Below are 14,605 nucleotides of genomic sequence, written 5' to 3' on the forward strand. Positions count from 1 at the left end.
CAGACTGAATGGCAGAGGGAGGTAGAGATGGTTCAGAAGCAGTGAAGAGTTGCCAGACCTGACTTGACAGGAACCAGCACAACACAGGCTGGATCCACTGGCATGGCACAAGTGCAGTGAGACAAGTAGTAGCATCTGGGCCATGTTTCTCACATTGGGAGAGACTGAGCAGTGGAGAGTTCACTCATTCCTCCAGGATCAGTGAAGAGTGGTGCATTCAGCATAAGTACTTGAGTCTAATCTACTGCGTGAGCCAAAAAACACCACTTTGGAAACAAAATCTCTCCCTGTTTAACTAACCCCTGCCTGTTCTGCACCAGGTCCCAAACCAGCTTCAATGATAGTCACTTTCCCTGGGCTAGAAGTAAGACCTCTCATGCATCCCGAGTAATTCTCCCAGCCATGCAGAAGGAACGAATTAACAAATGTGGAAAAAAAAAATAATCTGTGGGTTCCCCTAAACTGGGAACTCAGGGCAGAAACAGCTCTTTTGCCTAGGCATGGGCATAAGTGGTCCATGGACTTTGAATACCTTTCACCCTTGCACAGGCATGAGTGGCCCATTTCAACAGTGTAGGCCTTCATTAGCATAGAACAACAGAGTATGTAGCTGAAGTATAACTTCAACTGTTTCAGCTATATAGTGGAGAGCCAGGTTTGTGATGTTTGACAGCACCCTGTCTATAAAGCAGGGTACTCACCTACCAACATCAGGGGCCTGAGGACTGTTGGTTTCACCCAGGCCACCTAGCCACCCTTGACAGGAGTCCAAAGATAAGTGACGCCTCCCAGTTCTTACACTCAACAGCACTAGGTGCTCACATTCAGGATGCAAAACCCAACCACCTAGGCACTCTAGAGAACAGGGATTTTCCTCACAGACACTCAGTCCCCTGCCTTGCTCAGCTCATGACCACCTACTGCAGCCAAACACCTGTGCCTACACCAATCACCCCTGCTCGTGTAAGACTGTAGGTGAGAACCTGCACCACACACTTGGTGACCAACTACCTGGACAGCTCAGCTGAATCCGTACAAGAAAAGTAAATGGATTCCTGGGCTCATATACCTAGTAACAGTTCTAACCACCTGGCAACAGGAGGTTAGAGATTCAAAGGCACCAGTAATCAGACTAGCTCACTGAAGCACCCTATTCTGGCATACTCAAACAAAACAAATCAACAAGCTAGGACACAGTAAGCAAATATAAAATAAATAAATACAATAACTTATTGATGGCTTGGAGACAATAGTCAAAATCAAATCACATAGAGAAAGAATATGATGTCTTCAGCAAGCTCCCAAAAGAATCAAGAAATCTTCCAGATGAAGATAACTTCATGGACCTACCAGAGGTAGAACACAAAAGATTGATATACAGAACTCTTCAAGAGATCAGGCAAAATGCAGAACAAGCCAAGGAACAGGCAGACATAACATTACAGGAACTTAGAAAGATTAAAGAAAAGCTTAATGACAAATTTAATAGGCAACAAGAATCCACAGAGAGACAGCAATCAGAAATTCAGAAGATTAACAGCAAAATTTCAGAATTAGCTCAGTAGAAAGTCATAGGAGAAAAATTAAGGAAATGGAGTCAGAATTAGTGAGACTGAAGATAAAGCACTTGACATCAATATATTTGAGGTGAAATCAGATAAAAGAATTTTAAAAAATGAAGAAATCCTAAGAATTATGTGGGACTGTATCTACAGAAATAACCTATGAGTGTTTGAAGTACCAGAACAGGGGGGTTAACAGAAAATACAGAAAGAATTGTTGAAGGCATGTTGGCAGAAAACTTTCCTGATATAATGAAAGATGAAAAGACATCCATCCGAGATGCTCATTGAACCCCACACAAGGTAGATCTCAAAAGAAAGTCACCAAGGCACATTATAATCAAACTTGCTAAAATCAAAGATAAAAAGAGAATTTTAACAGCTGCTAGGGATAAACAAAAAGTCACCTACAAAGGATAGTCAATAAGAATAAGCTCGGACTACTCAGAAGAAACCATGCAGGCAAAAAGGCAATGGAATGACATACATAAAATGTTGAAGGAAAAAATTGCCAGCCAAGAATCATATACCCAGCAAAACTGTCTCTCAAATATGAAGGCAAAATTAGGACATTTCTAGATGAAGAGAAGTTTAGAAAATTTGCAAAAAAAAAAGCCAAAATTACAAGACATACTAAAGGGAGTCCTCTAATTAGAAAATCAGTAACAATCCAAGACTAGAACACAGGACAGAGCAACAAAATATCAACTCAAATAGGGAAATCAAAGCTAAAACACTCAAAACAGGGAAAAAGAGATGCCACTATGTAAAAGGTGATATTATGAAATAAAAAAAAAAAAAGAAGGAACAAAAATGTCATACATCTTTCATATGGAGAGTAAGTTAAGGTGATATAAGGAAATAAAATTTTGGTTTAAACTTAGAAAAATAGGGATAAATATTAAGGTAACCACAAAGGAAACTAACAATCCTACACATCAAAATAAAAACAAGAAAAACATAAGGACTCAAGAAAAGAAATGCTACAACAATGAAAAAGAAGAAAAGAAAAACTACTTGGTACAGAAAATTGAGTGGAAAAAAGAAACTGTTAACAATGCACACAAAAAAAAGACATCTAAATGACAAAACTAAAGTCATACCTATCAATTAAACTGAATGTAAATGGACTAAATGCACCAATAGAGAGACAGAGAGCTGCAGAGCGGATCAAAAAACATGATCCATCTGTATGCTGCCTACAAGAGACACACTTTAGACTCAAAGACACATAAAAACTAAAACTCAAAGGATGGAAATAAATATATTAAGCAAACAACAATCAAAAAAGAGCTGGAGTGGCAATATTAATTTCTCACAGAATGGGTTTTACAGTTAAATCCACCACAAAGGGTAAGGAAGGACACTATATAATGATTAAAGGGTCAATATACCAGGAAGATATAACAATAATAAATATTTACACACCCAAAGACAGGGCTTCAAGATACATAAAACAAACTCTAAAAGCATTGAAAAAAGACGTAGACAGCCCCACAATAATAGTAGGACACTTCAACACACCACTTTCGGTGAAAAACAGAACATCCAGAAAGAAACTCAACAAAGACACAGATGATTTAAATGCCACAATCAGCCAACTTGACCTCACAGACATATACAGAACATTGCACTCAACAGCAGCGAAATATATTTTCTCATCCAACATACGTGGACCATTCTCCAGAATAAACCACATATTAGGTCACAAAGCAAGCCTAACAGAATTCAAAACATTGAACTATTACAAAGCATCTTTTCTGATAATAAAGCCATAAAAGTAGAAATCAATAACAGAAAAAGTGAGGAAAAAAAAATCAAACACATGGAAGCTGAACAGCACCTTGTTCAAAAACTACTGGATTTAGAACAAATTAAGGACAGAAAAAAAAATTTTTATAGAATCAAATGAAAATGAAAACACTTCCTACCAGAACCTTTGGGTCACAGTAAAAGTAGTGCTCAGAGATCAATTTGTATCAATAAAAACACACATATCCAAAATGAAGAAAAGGTCAAAAGCAAAGAATTATCCCTACAACTCGAATAAATAGAAAGAGAGCAGCAAAAGAAGCTCTTGGGCACCAGAAGAAAGCAAATAATAAAAATTAGAGCAAAATGAAATAGAGAACAGAAAAACAATTGAAAGTGTTAATAAGACCAAAAACTGGTTCTTTGAAAAGATCAACAAAATCGATAAACCACTGGCCAAACTGACTAAAGAAAAACAGGAGAGGAAGGAAAAAACCTGAATAAGAAATGACATGGGCGATATCACAAGACACTGAGCTGAAACTGACAGAATCATAACAGAATACCATGAAAAATTGTACTCTAATAAATTTGAAAATGAAGAGGAAATGAACAAATTTCTAGAAACACACTACCTACCTAAACTAACACAAAGATAGAACAACTAAATAAACCTATAACAAAAGAAGAGATTGAAAAGATAATTTTAAAAATTCCCAACAACAAAAGCCCTGGCCCAGATGGCTTCACTGGAGAACTCTACCAAACTTTCAGAGAAAACACCACTACTACTAAAGGTATTTCAGAGTATAGAAAAGGATAGAATACTCCCAGACTCATTCTATGAAGCCAGCAAATCCCTGATATCAAAACCAGGTAGACACCACAAAGAAAGAAAACAACAGAACAATATCCCTAATGAATATAGACTCAAAAACCCTCAACAAAATTCTAGCCAATAGAATTCAACAACAGATCAAAAAAATAATTCACCATGACCAAGTGGGATTCATACCAGGTATGCAGGGATGGTTCAACATTAGAAAAACAATTAATGTAATCCATCATATAAATAAAAGACAAGAATCACATGATTTTATCAATTGATGCAGAAAAGGCATTTGACAAAGTTCAACAACGATTCATGATAAAAACTCTCAGCAAAATAGGGATAGAAGGAAAATTCCTCAACATAAAAAGCATTTATACAAAGCTGATAGCCAATATCATTCTAAATGGAGAGAGTCTTAAAGCATTCCCCTTGAGATCAGGAACCAGAAAAGGATGCCCTTTATCACCATTCTTATTCAACATTGTGCTGGAGGTCCTAGCCAGAGCAATTAGGCTACATAAAAAAAGAAAGGGCAACCAGATTGGTAAAGAAGAAGTCAAAATATCTCTGTTTGCAGATGATATAACCTTATACACAGAAAACCCTAAGGAATCCTCAAGAAAACTACTGGAACTAATAGAAGAGTTTGTCATGATACAAGATAAACATAAAAAAATCAGTTGGATTCCTCTACACCAACAAAGGGAACGATGAAGAGGAAATCACCAAATCAATACCATTTATAGTAGCCCCCAGAAAGATAAAATACATAGGAATAAATCTAACCAGAGATGTAAAAGACCTATTCAAAGAAAACTATAAGACACTACTGCAAGAAAACAAAGGAGACCTACATAAGTGGAAAAACATACTTTGCTTATGGATAGGATGACTCAACATTCTGAAAATGTCTATTCCACCAAAAGCTGTCTACAGATACAATGTAATCCAAATCCAAATTCCAATGGCATTTTTTAGGAGATGAAGAAACAAACTGTCAACTTCATATGGAAAGGGAAGATGCCCCAGATAAGTAAAAAAAAAAAAAAAAAGCATTAGTGAAAAAGAAGAACAAAGTGGGAGGCCTTGCGCTACCTGATTTTAGAAACTGTTATACCGCCACAGTGGTCAAAACAGCCTGGTACTGGTACAAAAATAGATACATAGACCAATGGAACAGACTTGAGAATTCAGGCATAAATCCATCCACCTATGAGCAGTTGATATTTGAGAAAGGCCCAAAGTCAGTTAAATGGGGAAAAGACGGCCTTTTTAACAAATGGTGCCGGCATAACTGTATATCCAGCTGCAAAAAAATGAAACAAGACCATACCTCACATCATGCACAAAAACTAACTCAAAATGGATCGAAGACCTAAATATAAAATCTAATAATGCACAAACACAAGAAGAGAAACTAAAAATCAAACACTTATGCTTGACCAAAGACTTCACCAAAAGAGTAGGTTTACAGACTGGGAAAAAAAAAATTTGGGCTATGACAAATCAGATCAGTGTCTAATTTCTAAAATCTACCAAATACTGCAAAATTTCAACAGCAAAAAGACAAATAACCCAATTAAAAAACAAGCAAAGGATATGAACAGGCATTTCACCAAAGAAGATATTCATGTGGCTAACAGATACATGAGGAAATGTTTACTATCTTTAGCTATTAGAGAGATGCAAATCAAAACTGCAATGCCAACAAGGCTGGCATTAATCCAAAAAACACAAAATAATGCATGTTAGAGAGATTGTGGGGAGACTGGAACACTTATACACTGCTGGTGAGAATGTAAAACAGTGTAATCACTTTGGAAATAAATTTGGCTCTTCCTTAAAAAGCTAAAAATAAAACTACCATAGGATCCAGAAATCCACTCCTTGGTGTATATCCTAATGAAATAGGAGCCCTTACACAAATAGATATATGTACACCTGTGTTCATTGCAGCACTGTTTACAATAGCAAAAAAGATGGATATAACCAAGGTACCCATGAACAGATGAATGGATAAACAAATTATGGTACACTCACACAATGGAATACTATGCAACAATAAAGAACAATGATGAATCCGTGAAACATCGCAGAACATGGAGGAATCTAGAAGGCGTTGTGCTGAATGAAATTAGTCAGTTCCAAAAGGACAAATATTGTATAAGACCACTATTGTAAGAACTGAAGAAAGGTTCAAACACAGAAGAAAACATTTCTTTGAGGGTTACAAGGGTGGGGAGGGAGGGAGAGGGGTACTTACTGATTAGAATGATTTTAGGTGAAGAGAAGGACAACACAAAATTGAGGGAAGTCAGCACAATTGGCTAATACAAAAGCTAAGAAGTTTCTTGCACACATCCAAACACTTTGAGGGATAGAGTAGCTGGAGCAGGGATCTGGGACCATGGTTTCAGGGGACATCTAGGTCAATTGGCATAACAAAGGGTATTAACAGAACATTCTACATCCCACATTGGTGAGCGGCATCTGGGGTCTTAAATGCTAGCAATCAGCCATCTAATATGCATCAATTGATCTCAACCCACCTGGAGCAAAGGAGAATGAAGAACACCAAAGACATCAGGAAATTGAGCCCCAGAGACAGAAAGGGCCACATAAGTCAAAGACTCCATCAGCCTGAGACCAGAAGAACTAGATGGTACCCAGCTACAACAAATGACAGCCCTGACAGGGAACACAGCAAAGAATCCCTGATGGGGCAGGAGAAAAGTTGAATGCAGACCTCAAATTTTAGTAAATAGATCAGACTTAATTGTCTCAATGGCCCCCAGACTCTCTGTTAGCCCAAAACTAAAACCATTCCAGAACACCAACTCTTCAGAAAAAAATTAGACTGGACTATAACATATAAAATGATACTGGTGAGGGAGGCAAAGCCAAAATGGAAGAACATACAGATGCCTCTGGCAAGCTCCCTTACAACAAAGGCCAAAAAAAAACAAGTGAAATGAATTTATTTATTATGAGCTAGGAGATCTGAACATCAAAGGCAAGGTTAGAAAATGAACTGAGGAACAGGGGGAGAAAGAGACGGTTCAGAAGAGGAGAGAAGTTACCAGACCTAAATCACAAGGAGCCCTTAGGCACCACTCCCAGGAGTGGCTGCACTGGGCTGGTACTAGTGTTTTGACGCAGTTTCCTCAAGGAGAAGCGCCCAGCCACACAGCCTATTCACACCTCCGGAACCAGAGAAGAAAAGCGCTCTCTGCAAAAGCTAAGTACTTGGTGTATATTTTACCGTGCCCCCGGCCCCCAAGCTGGCTTCAGGAGCTGTTGATTTCCCTGGGCTGAGATAGGCCCTGCTGAGGTGTTAAAGATATCCTCCAGGCCCTGAAGAAGGAATAAAATTTGAAATTGGGGGAAAAGATAATTTGCCAGCTACACTAACGGGGGAGCTCAGGACAGAAGTGGCTTCTGCCCAGGCATAAATGGTCTGTGGACTTTGAGTACTTTTCCACTGTGCATGGCCCTGTGTGGGCCTGTTCCAGGAGAATAGGCCCCTGATAGCAGACAACAACTGTTTCAGCTGTGCAGTAGAGAGGTGATGTTTAAAGTTTGGCACCGCTTTGCCTATTAAACAGGATCCTCACCTACTGACATCAGGGGCCTAAGGACTAGTGGTTCCACTCAGGTCACTCAGCCACTCATGATAGGGGTCCAAGGATAACTGGTACCTCCCAGTCCTTACAACTTAAAACATTGGGTGTCCATGGTCTGTGGGCAGAATCCACCCATCTGTATGCTCTAGGGAACAGGAACACACTTTTCTCAGAGACACTTGGGGGTCAATTCTCAGCACCCTGCTTGTGCAGAGCACAAGTCCCGCTGTAATTAGATACCGGTACCTACACCAATCGCCCCTGCCACTCTAAAAATGTAGGACAGAGCCTGTACCACACCCTTGATGATCAATGACCTGGACACCTGAGCTGAATTCATACAAGAAAAGTGAATGGACTCCTAAATTGATATACCTGGTGACAGCTCTAGCCATCTAGGGACAGGACATCAGAGCTCCAAATGTGAAAATAATCAAGCTAGCTCACTCAAGCAACCCATTTGGATATATCAAAATGAAGCAAAGCAAGAAGCTACAATACAAACCTCTATCTGCAGATAACTTGAGCTTATACACAGAAACCCCCCCCCCAAAAAATCCAGAAGAAAACTATTTGAACTAATAGAAGGGTTCAGCAGAGTATCAGGATAAAAGATAAACATACAAAAATCAGTTGGATTCCTCTACAGCAACAAAAAGAACATTGAAGAAGAAATCACCAAATCAATACCATTCACGGTAGCCCCCAAGAAGACAAAATACTTAGGAATAAATCTTACCAGAGGTGTAAAAGACTTATACAAAGAAAACTGCAAAACACTTCTGCAAGAAACCAAAAGAGACCTATATAAGTGGAAAAACATATCTTGCTCATGGATAGGAAGATTTAACATTGTAAAAATGTCTGTTCTACCAAAAGCTATCTATAGATTTAATGCAATTCTTTTTTTAATGAGATGGAGAAACAAAGTACCAACTTCATATGGAAGTGAAAGAGGGTCCGAATAAGTAAAGCATTAGTATAAAGGAAGAACAAAGTGGGAGGCCTTGCTTTACCTGATTTTAGAACCTTTTATACCTCTGCAGTAGTTGAAACAGCCTGGTACTGGCACAACAGATACGTAGACCAATGGAACAGAATTGAGAATCCAGTCATAAATCCATCCACATATGAACAGCTAATATTTGACAAAGGCCCAAAGTCTGTTAAATGGGGAAAAGACAGTCTTTTTAAAAAATGGTGCTGGCATAACTGGATAACCTTCTGCAAAAAAATGAAACAAGACCCACACCTCACACCATGCACAAAATAGAACTCAAAATGGATTGAAGACCTAAATATAAAATCTTAAACGATAAAGATCATGGAAGAAAAAATAGGGACAACGTTAGGAGCCCTAATACATGGAATAAACAGTATACAAAACATTACTAGCAATGCAGAAGAAAAAGTAGATAGCGATGAGCTCCTAAAAATCAAACACTTATGCTCATCCAAAGACTTCACCAAAAGAGTAAAAAGATTACTTACAGACTGGGAAAAAGTTTTTATCTATGACATTTGCAATCAGCACCTGACCTCTAAAATCTACATGATACTGCCAAAACTCAGCTACAAAAAGACAACCCAATTAAAAAATGGACAAAAGATAAGAACAGGCACTTCACTAAAGACATTCGGGTAGCTAACAGATATATGAGGAAATGTGCACAATCATTAGCCCTTAGAGAAATGCAAATCAAAACTACGATCAGATTCCATCTCACTCCAACAATGCTGGCATTAATCCAAAAACACAAAATAATAAATGTTAGAGAGGTTGTGGAGAGACTGGGACACTTACACACTATTGGTGGGAATGTAAAATGGTACAACCACTTTGGAAATCGATTTGGTGCTTCCTTAAAAAGCTAGAAATAGGCTACCATACGATCCAGCAATCCCACTCCTTGGAATATATCCTAGAGAAATAAGAGCCTTTAGACAAGCAGATATATGTACACCCATTTTCATTGAAGCACTGTTTATAATAGCAAAAAGATGGAAGCAACCAACGTATCCCTCAGTGGATGAATGGATAAATAAATTATGGTATATTCATTTATATTCACACAATGGAATACTATGCATCGATAAAGAACAGTGATGAATCTGTGAAACACTTCATAACATGGAGGAATCTGGAAGGCACTATGCTGAGTGAAATTAGTCAGTTGCAAAAGGACAAATATTGTATAAGACCACTATTATAAGAACTCAAGAAATAGTTTAAACAGAGAAGAAAATATTCTTCGATGGTTATGGGGGGGAGGGAGGGAGGGAGGGACAGGGGTATTCTCTAATTAGATAGTAGATAAGAACTACTTCAGGTGAAGGGAAAGACAACATACATATAGGCAAGGTCAGCACAACTGGACTAAACCAAAAGCAAAGAAGTTTCCCGAAGAAACTGAATGCTTCGAAGGCCAGAGTAGCAAGGGCAGGAGTTTGGGGACCATGGTTTCAGGGAACATCCAAGTCAATTGGCATAATAAAATCTATTAAGAAAACATCCTGCATCTCACTTTGGAGAGGAGCATCTGGGGTTTTAAACGCTAGCAAGCAGCCATCTAAGATACATCAATTGGTCTCAACTCACCTGGACCAAAGAAGAATGAAGAACACCAAGGACTCAAGGTAATTATGAGCCCAAGAGACAAAAAGGGCCACATAAACCAGAGACTACATCAGCCTGAGACCAGAAGAACTAGATGGTGCCTGGCTACAATCGATAACTGCCCTGACAGGCAACACAACAGAGAACCCCTGAGGGAGCAGAAGAGCAGTGGGATGCAGACCCCAAATTCTCATATGAAGACCAGACTTAATGGTCTGACTGAGACTAGAAGGACCTCGGTGGTCAGGGCCCCCAGAATTTCTGTCAACCCAGGACAGGAACCATTCCCGAAGCCAACTCTTCAGACAGGGATTGGACTGGACAATGGGATAGAAAAAGATGCTGGTGAAGAATGAGCTTCTTGGATCATGTACACTCTTGAGACTATGTTGGCATCTCCTATCTGGAGGGGAGATGAGAGGGTAGAGGAGGTTAAAAGCTGGTGGAATGGACACAAAAAGAGAGAGTGGAGGGAAGGAGTGGGCTGTCTCATTAAGGGGAGGGCAACTAGGAGTATATAGCAAGATGTATTTAAATTTTTGTATGAGAGACTGACTTGTAAATTTTCACTTAAAGTACAAAAAAAAATTTTTTTTAAATGATACTGGTGAGGAATGTGTTTCTTAGCTTGAGTAGACACATGAGACTAAGGGAGCAGCTCCTATCCGGAGGTGAGATGAGTAGGCAGAGGGGGCTAGGACCTGGTTAAATGGACTTGGGAAATACAGAGTGAAGAGGAGGACTGTGCTGTCACATTATAGGGAGAGCAACTAGGGTCACATAACAATGTGTATGTAAGTTTTTGTATGAGAAACTGGCTTGAATTGTAAACTTTCACTTAAAGAACAATTAAAGGAAAGAAAAGAAGAATGTTCACAACAGGAACAATAAGCAACATTATGATAAATGGAGAAAAGTTTGACATTGTCAAGGATTTTATTTTTCTTTGATCCACAATCAACGCCCATGGAAGCAACAATAAGGAAATCAAAGGACATATTACATTGGGCAAATCTTCTGAAAAAGACCCCTTTAGAGTGTTCAAAAGCAAAGATGTCACTTTAAGGTGCAACTGACCCAAGCCATGATATTGTCAATCACCTCATAGGCATGCGAAAGCTGGACAATGCATAAGGGCAATGCAGAAGAAAGGCAAGTCTGTCTTAGAATACAGTCAGAGTGCTCCTTGGAAGAGAGGATGAAGAGACTTCATCTTGCATACTTTGAACATGTTATCAGAAGGGGCCAATCCCTGGAGAGAACGTCATGCTTGGTAAAGTAGAGGATCAGTAAACAAGAGGAAGGCCTTCCATGAAATGGAATGACAAAATGGCTGCAGCAACGGACTCAAGCATTGCAATGATTTAAGGATGTCGCAGGACCAGACAATGTTTTGTTCTGTTGTACTTAGGGCCACTATGAGTCAGGACTGACTCAAGGGCACCTAACAACAACAAAAACAGAAATATTGTCGAGTATAATTTCACTGGAATCATGGAGATGGAAATCAGACTTAAGTGGCCTAAAGTTTGAGTGGGAGGAAAAGTTGAGCCTGTGAATATAAGCAAATCCTTAAAGATGTTTTATGTGATATATAACTAAAAGAGATATTTCAATAAAAAAATGGATCATGTTAATTGGAAACAAAGCCTTCTCAGGATCAAACTATTGAAGTCTTTAATGTTTAAGATCTCTACCTTTATCAACACCATGAGTAAAGATGATGGATATGGTCCCTGAAAAATATCTTGATGGTTCCCGTGCAGGATGATACTGGGAACACAGAAGAAGATGACCAGAACAAGGCATACACAGGACCACAAGAATTGGAGAACTATATTCCTCCCTACTCAGACCATAGAGAATTAAAGTTAATCCATGGAATGATTGGTGACTGTATTCAACAGTGATAAATGTACTGAGAGAGCCGATAGAGAAAATGGACAGGGAACTGGGCTTCAGAAGTGTTCCTAGATACAGACACAAAAATCACTGCTTCTGGATTCTTTAAGAGTCACTCAGAACATTTCAATTAATTGGGCCCAAGTGGTCTTTCTTTTATACTTCTGAAACAATACTAAAATTTACTCATTCATCATTCTCTCTTGATACTTTTCTGCTGTTTTTTGTTTTGTTTTTTCTTTCTCTCAAACAGAAGGTCAAAAAGTGTACTCAATAATATTTTCATATTAAGGTCAATAATGCAGGGAAATATTGATTCAGACACAGAATATATATTAGATCTAAAGTAATCTTGAACTCTAAATCTTAAACATTGAAGACCTTCACAAGGTATAACCAATAGCTTCACTAGGTTGTTGACCTGATGACTCTTTTGGTTTCACATTTACTGGTGATGGTTAAAAGAAAAATCCAGAGATCTGATAGGAATCGTCTGACCTGAATTTAGTTACCACATTCTGCAGCATGTCAACATAAATATAAAACAAAATCATACTTGTTTTTCCTCTGTACTGAAAAGATAGGATTTGCTACTTTGTGTTGTAGTGAAAATATTTATAACAAAACATTTGCCATTTCAACCTATTTTTTTTTTTTTTCAGGTACAACTCAGTAACATCGATTACATTTCATCAGGCTGTGCAACCATCACCAATATCTGTTTCCAAATTTTTCATCATCCTTAACAGAAACTAAATGTCCCTATATTTACTATTATTGATGTTTGGGTCCAGTATCTTAAAGACAAAATATTGCTAGCAACATTTAAGTTTAAAATTCTACATTAATATGAGATTATTATAAATATCACATAACATAAAGGGAAGGGAAAGAAAGTTGCTTCTTAGAGTTCCTTTTAACTACACTTTCTGTTTCTTGAATTTCTTAAGGATTCTGTCACGAATCTGTTTGGTCTTGACACTGTAGACAATGGGGTTCATGAGGGGTGGGACCAGCAAGTAGACATTGGCCATGAGCACATGGACAATTGGGGAAGCATTTTGTCCATAGCGGCGGATCATAGATAACCCAATCATAGGTGTGTAAAAGGTGAGTACAGCACAGATGTGGGATATGCAGGTATTGAGGGCTTTGATCCTTTCTGACTTGGAAGCTATACTCAACACTGTGACAAGGATGAGGAGGTAGGAGAGAAGGAGGAGCACTGAATCAAGTCCCATGGAGCAGATGACCACCAAGAGGCCATAGATGCTGCTGACCTGGTGGCTGGATACAGTTGTCTTTATGAGGTCCTGGTGTAGACAGAAGGGATAGGAGAGAATATTGACAGCACGATATTGAAGCCTCTTCAGAAGGAAGGAAGCTGGAAAGACCAGAGCCAGGGCCCTTCCAGTAACTGTCAACCCAATGCCAATAATTACACCATTGGTTAGAATGACTGCATAACGCAGGGGTTCTCTGATTGCTACAAAGCGATCAAAGGCCATGGCCAACAGTACAGCTGATTCAATAATGGAGAAAACATGAATGAAATACATCTGGACCAGACAGGCATTGAGGGGAATTTCCCGGGCATGGAACCAGAAGACTTTGAACATGGTGGGCAAGGTAGTAGTGGATAGACCCAGGTCAGTGAATGCTAGCATTGACAGAAAGTAGAACACTGGTTGGTGGAGGGAAGACTCAGTTCTGATGATAAAGAGGATGGCAATATTTCCTGCAATTGATGTGGCATAAACCAAGAAGATAGGAAGGGAAATCAAGCTATATATGCTTTCAAGTCCTAAGAAGCCTGTCAGGAGGAAGCGGGGGTATAGGCCAGAGCTGTTAAAAACAGACATTCTGCTGATAGAGGCAACCTCAGTCTAGACAGGGAGACAAGAACATGGAACAGTTAAGATAAAAGTCATCACTGTATCAAGAAACAATGCTTTTATGCGTGCTGTTCTGTGTTCATTTTTAACTATTCATCTGCTTATTGTATGTAATCACCACCTATATTTATTATTTTACCAATTAATTTATTATTTTTATTGCACAAGAATTTACTGAGAACATACTTTGTAAAAGGAAATCTGGTAGTGCTAGAAAATATAGAAATATATAAGAAATGCCTTCAAAAGCTTAATTGAAAATAAAGTGTTAGTTTAATACAAGATGTTATAAAAATACCTTAGATTAGAGGAAACTAATATGACCCATGGAAGTCAGGGAAGATTTATTGTAGGCAATTCATGAGATAGGTCTCAAAAGACACACTTATGAGCTAGATAGGAACAAAGGGCTCTGTTGGGCA

The 14,605-nt window shown here is 38.6% G+C and overlaps 1 protein-coding gene across 1 annotated transcript; it reads right to left on the reverse strand.

Moving 5' to 3' along the window:
• Window positions 1-13,208: 13,208 nt before the first annotated feature.
• LOC100671802 (olfactory receptor 51G2-like) lies at window positions 13,209-14,289 on the reverse strand. Its single transcript, XM_003421537.3, has one exon. It carries the CDS (start codon window positions 14,148-14,150, stop codon window positions 13,209-13,211), a length of 942 nt encoding a protein of 313 aa, XP_003421585.2. The 5' UTR covers window positions 14,151-14,289.
• Between the last annotated feature and the right edge of the window lie 316 nt (window positions 14,290-14,605).

This window comes from Loxodonta africana, chromosome 7 (assembly GCF_030014295.1).
Source record: "Loxodonta africana isolate mLoxAfr1 chromosome 7, mLoxAfr1.hap2, whole genome shotgun sequence".
Taxonomy (NCBI): Eukaryota; Metazoa; Chordata; class Mammalia; order Proboscidea; family Elephantidae; genus Loxodonta; species Loxodonta africana.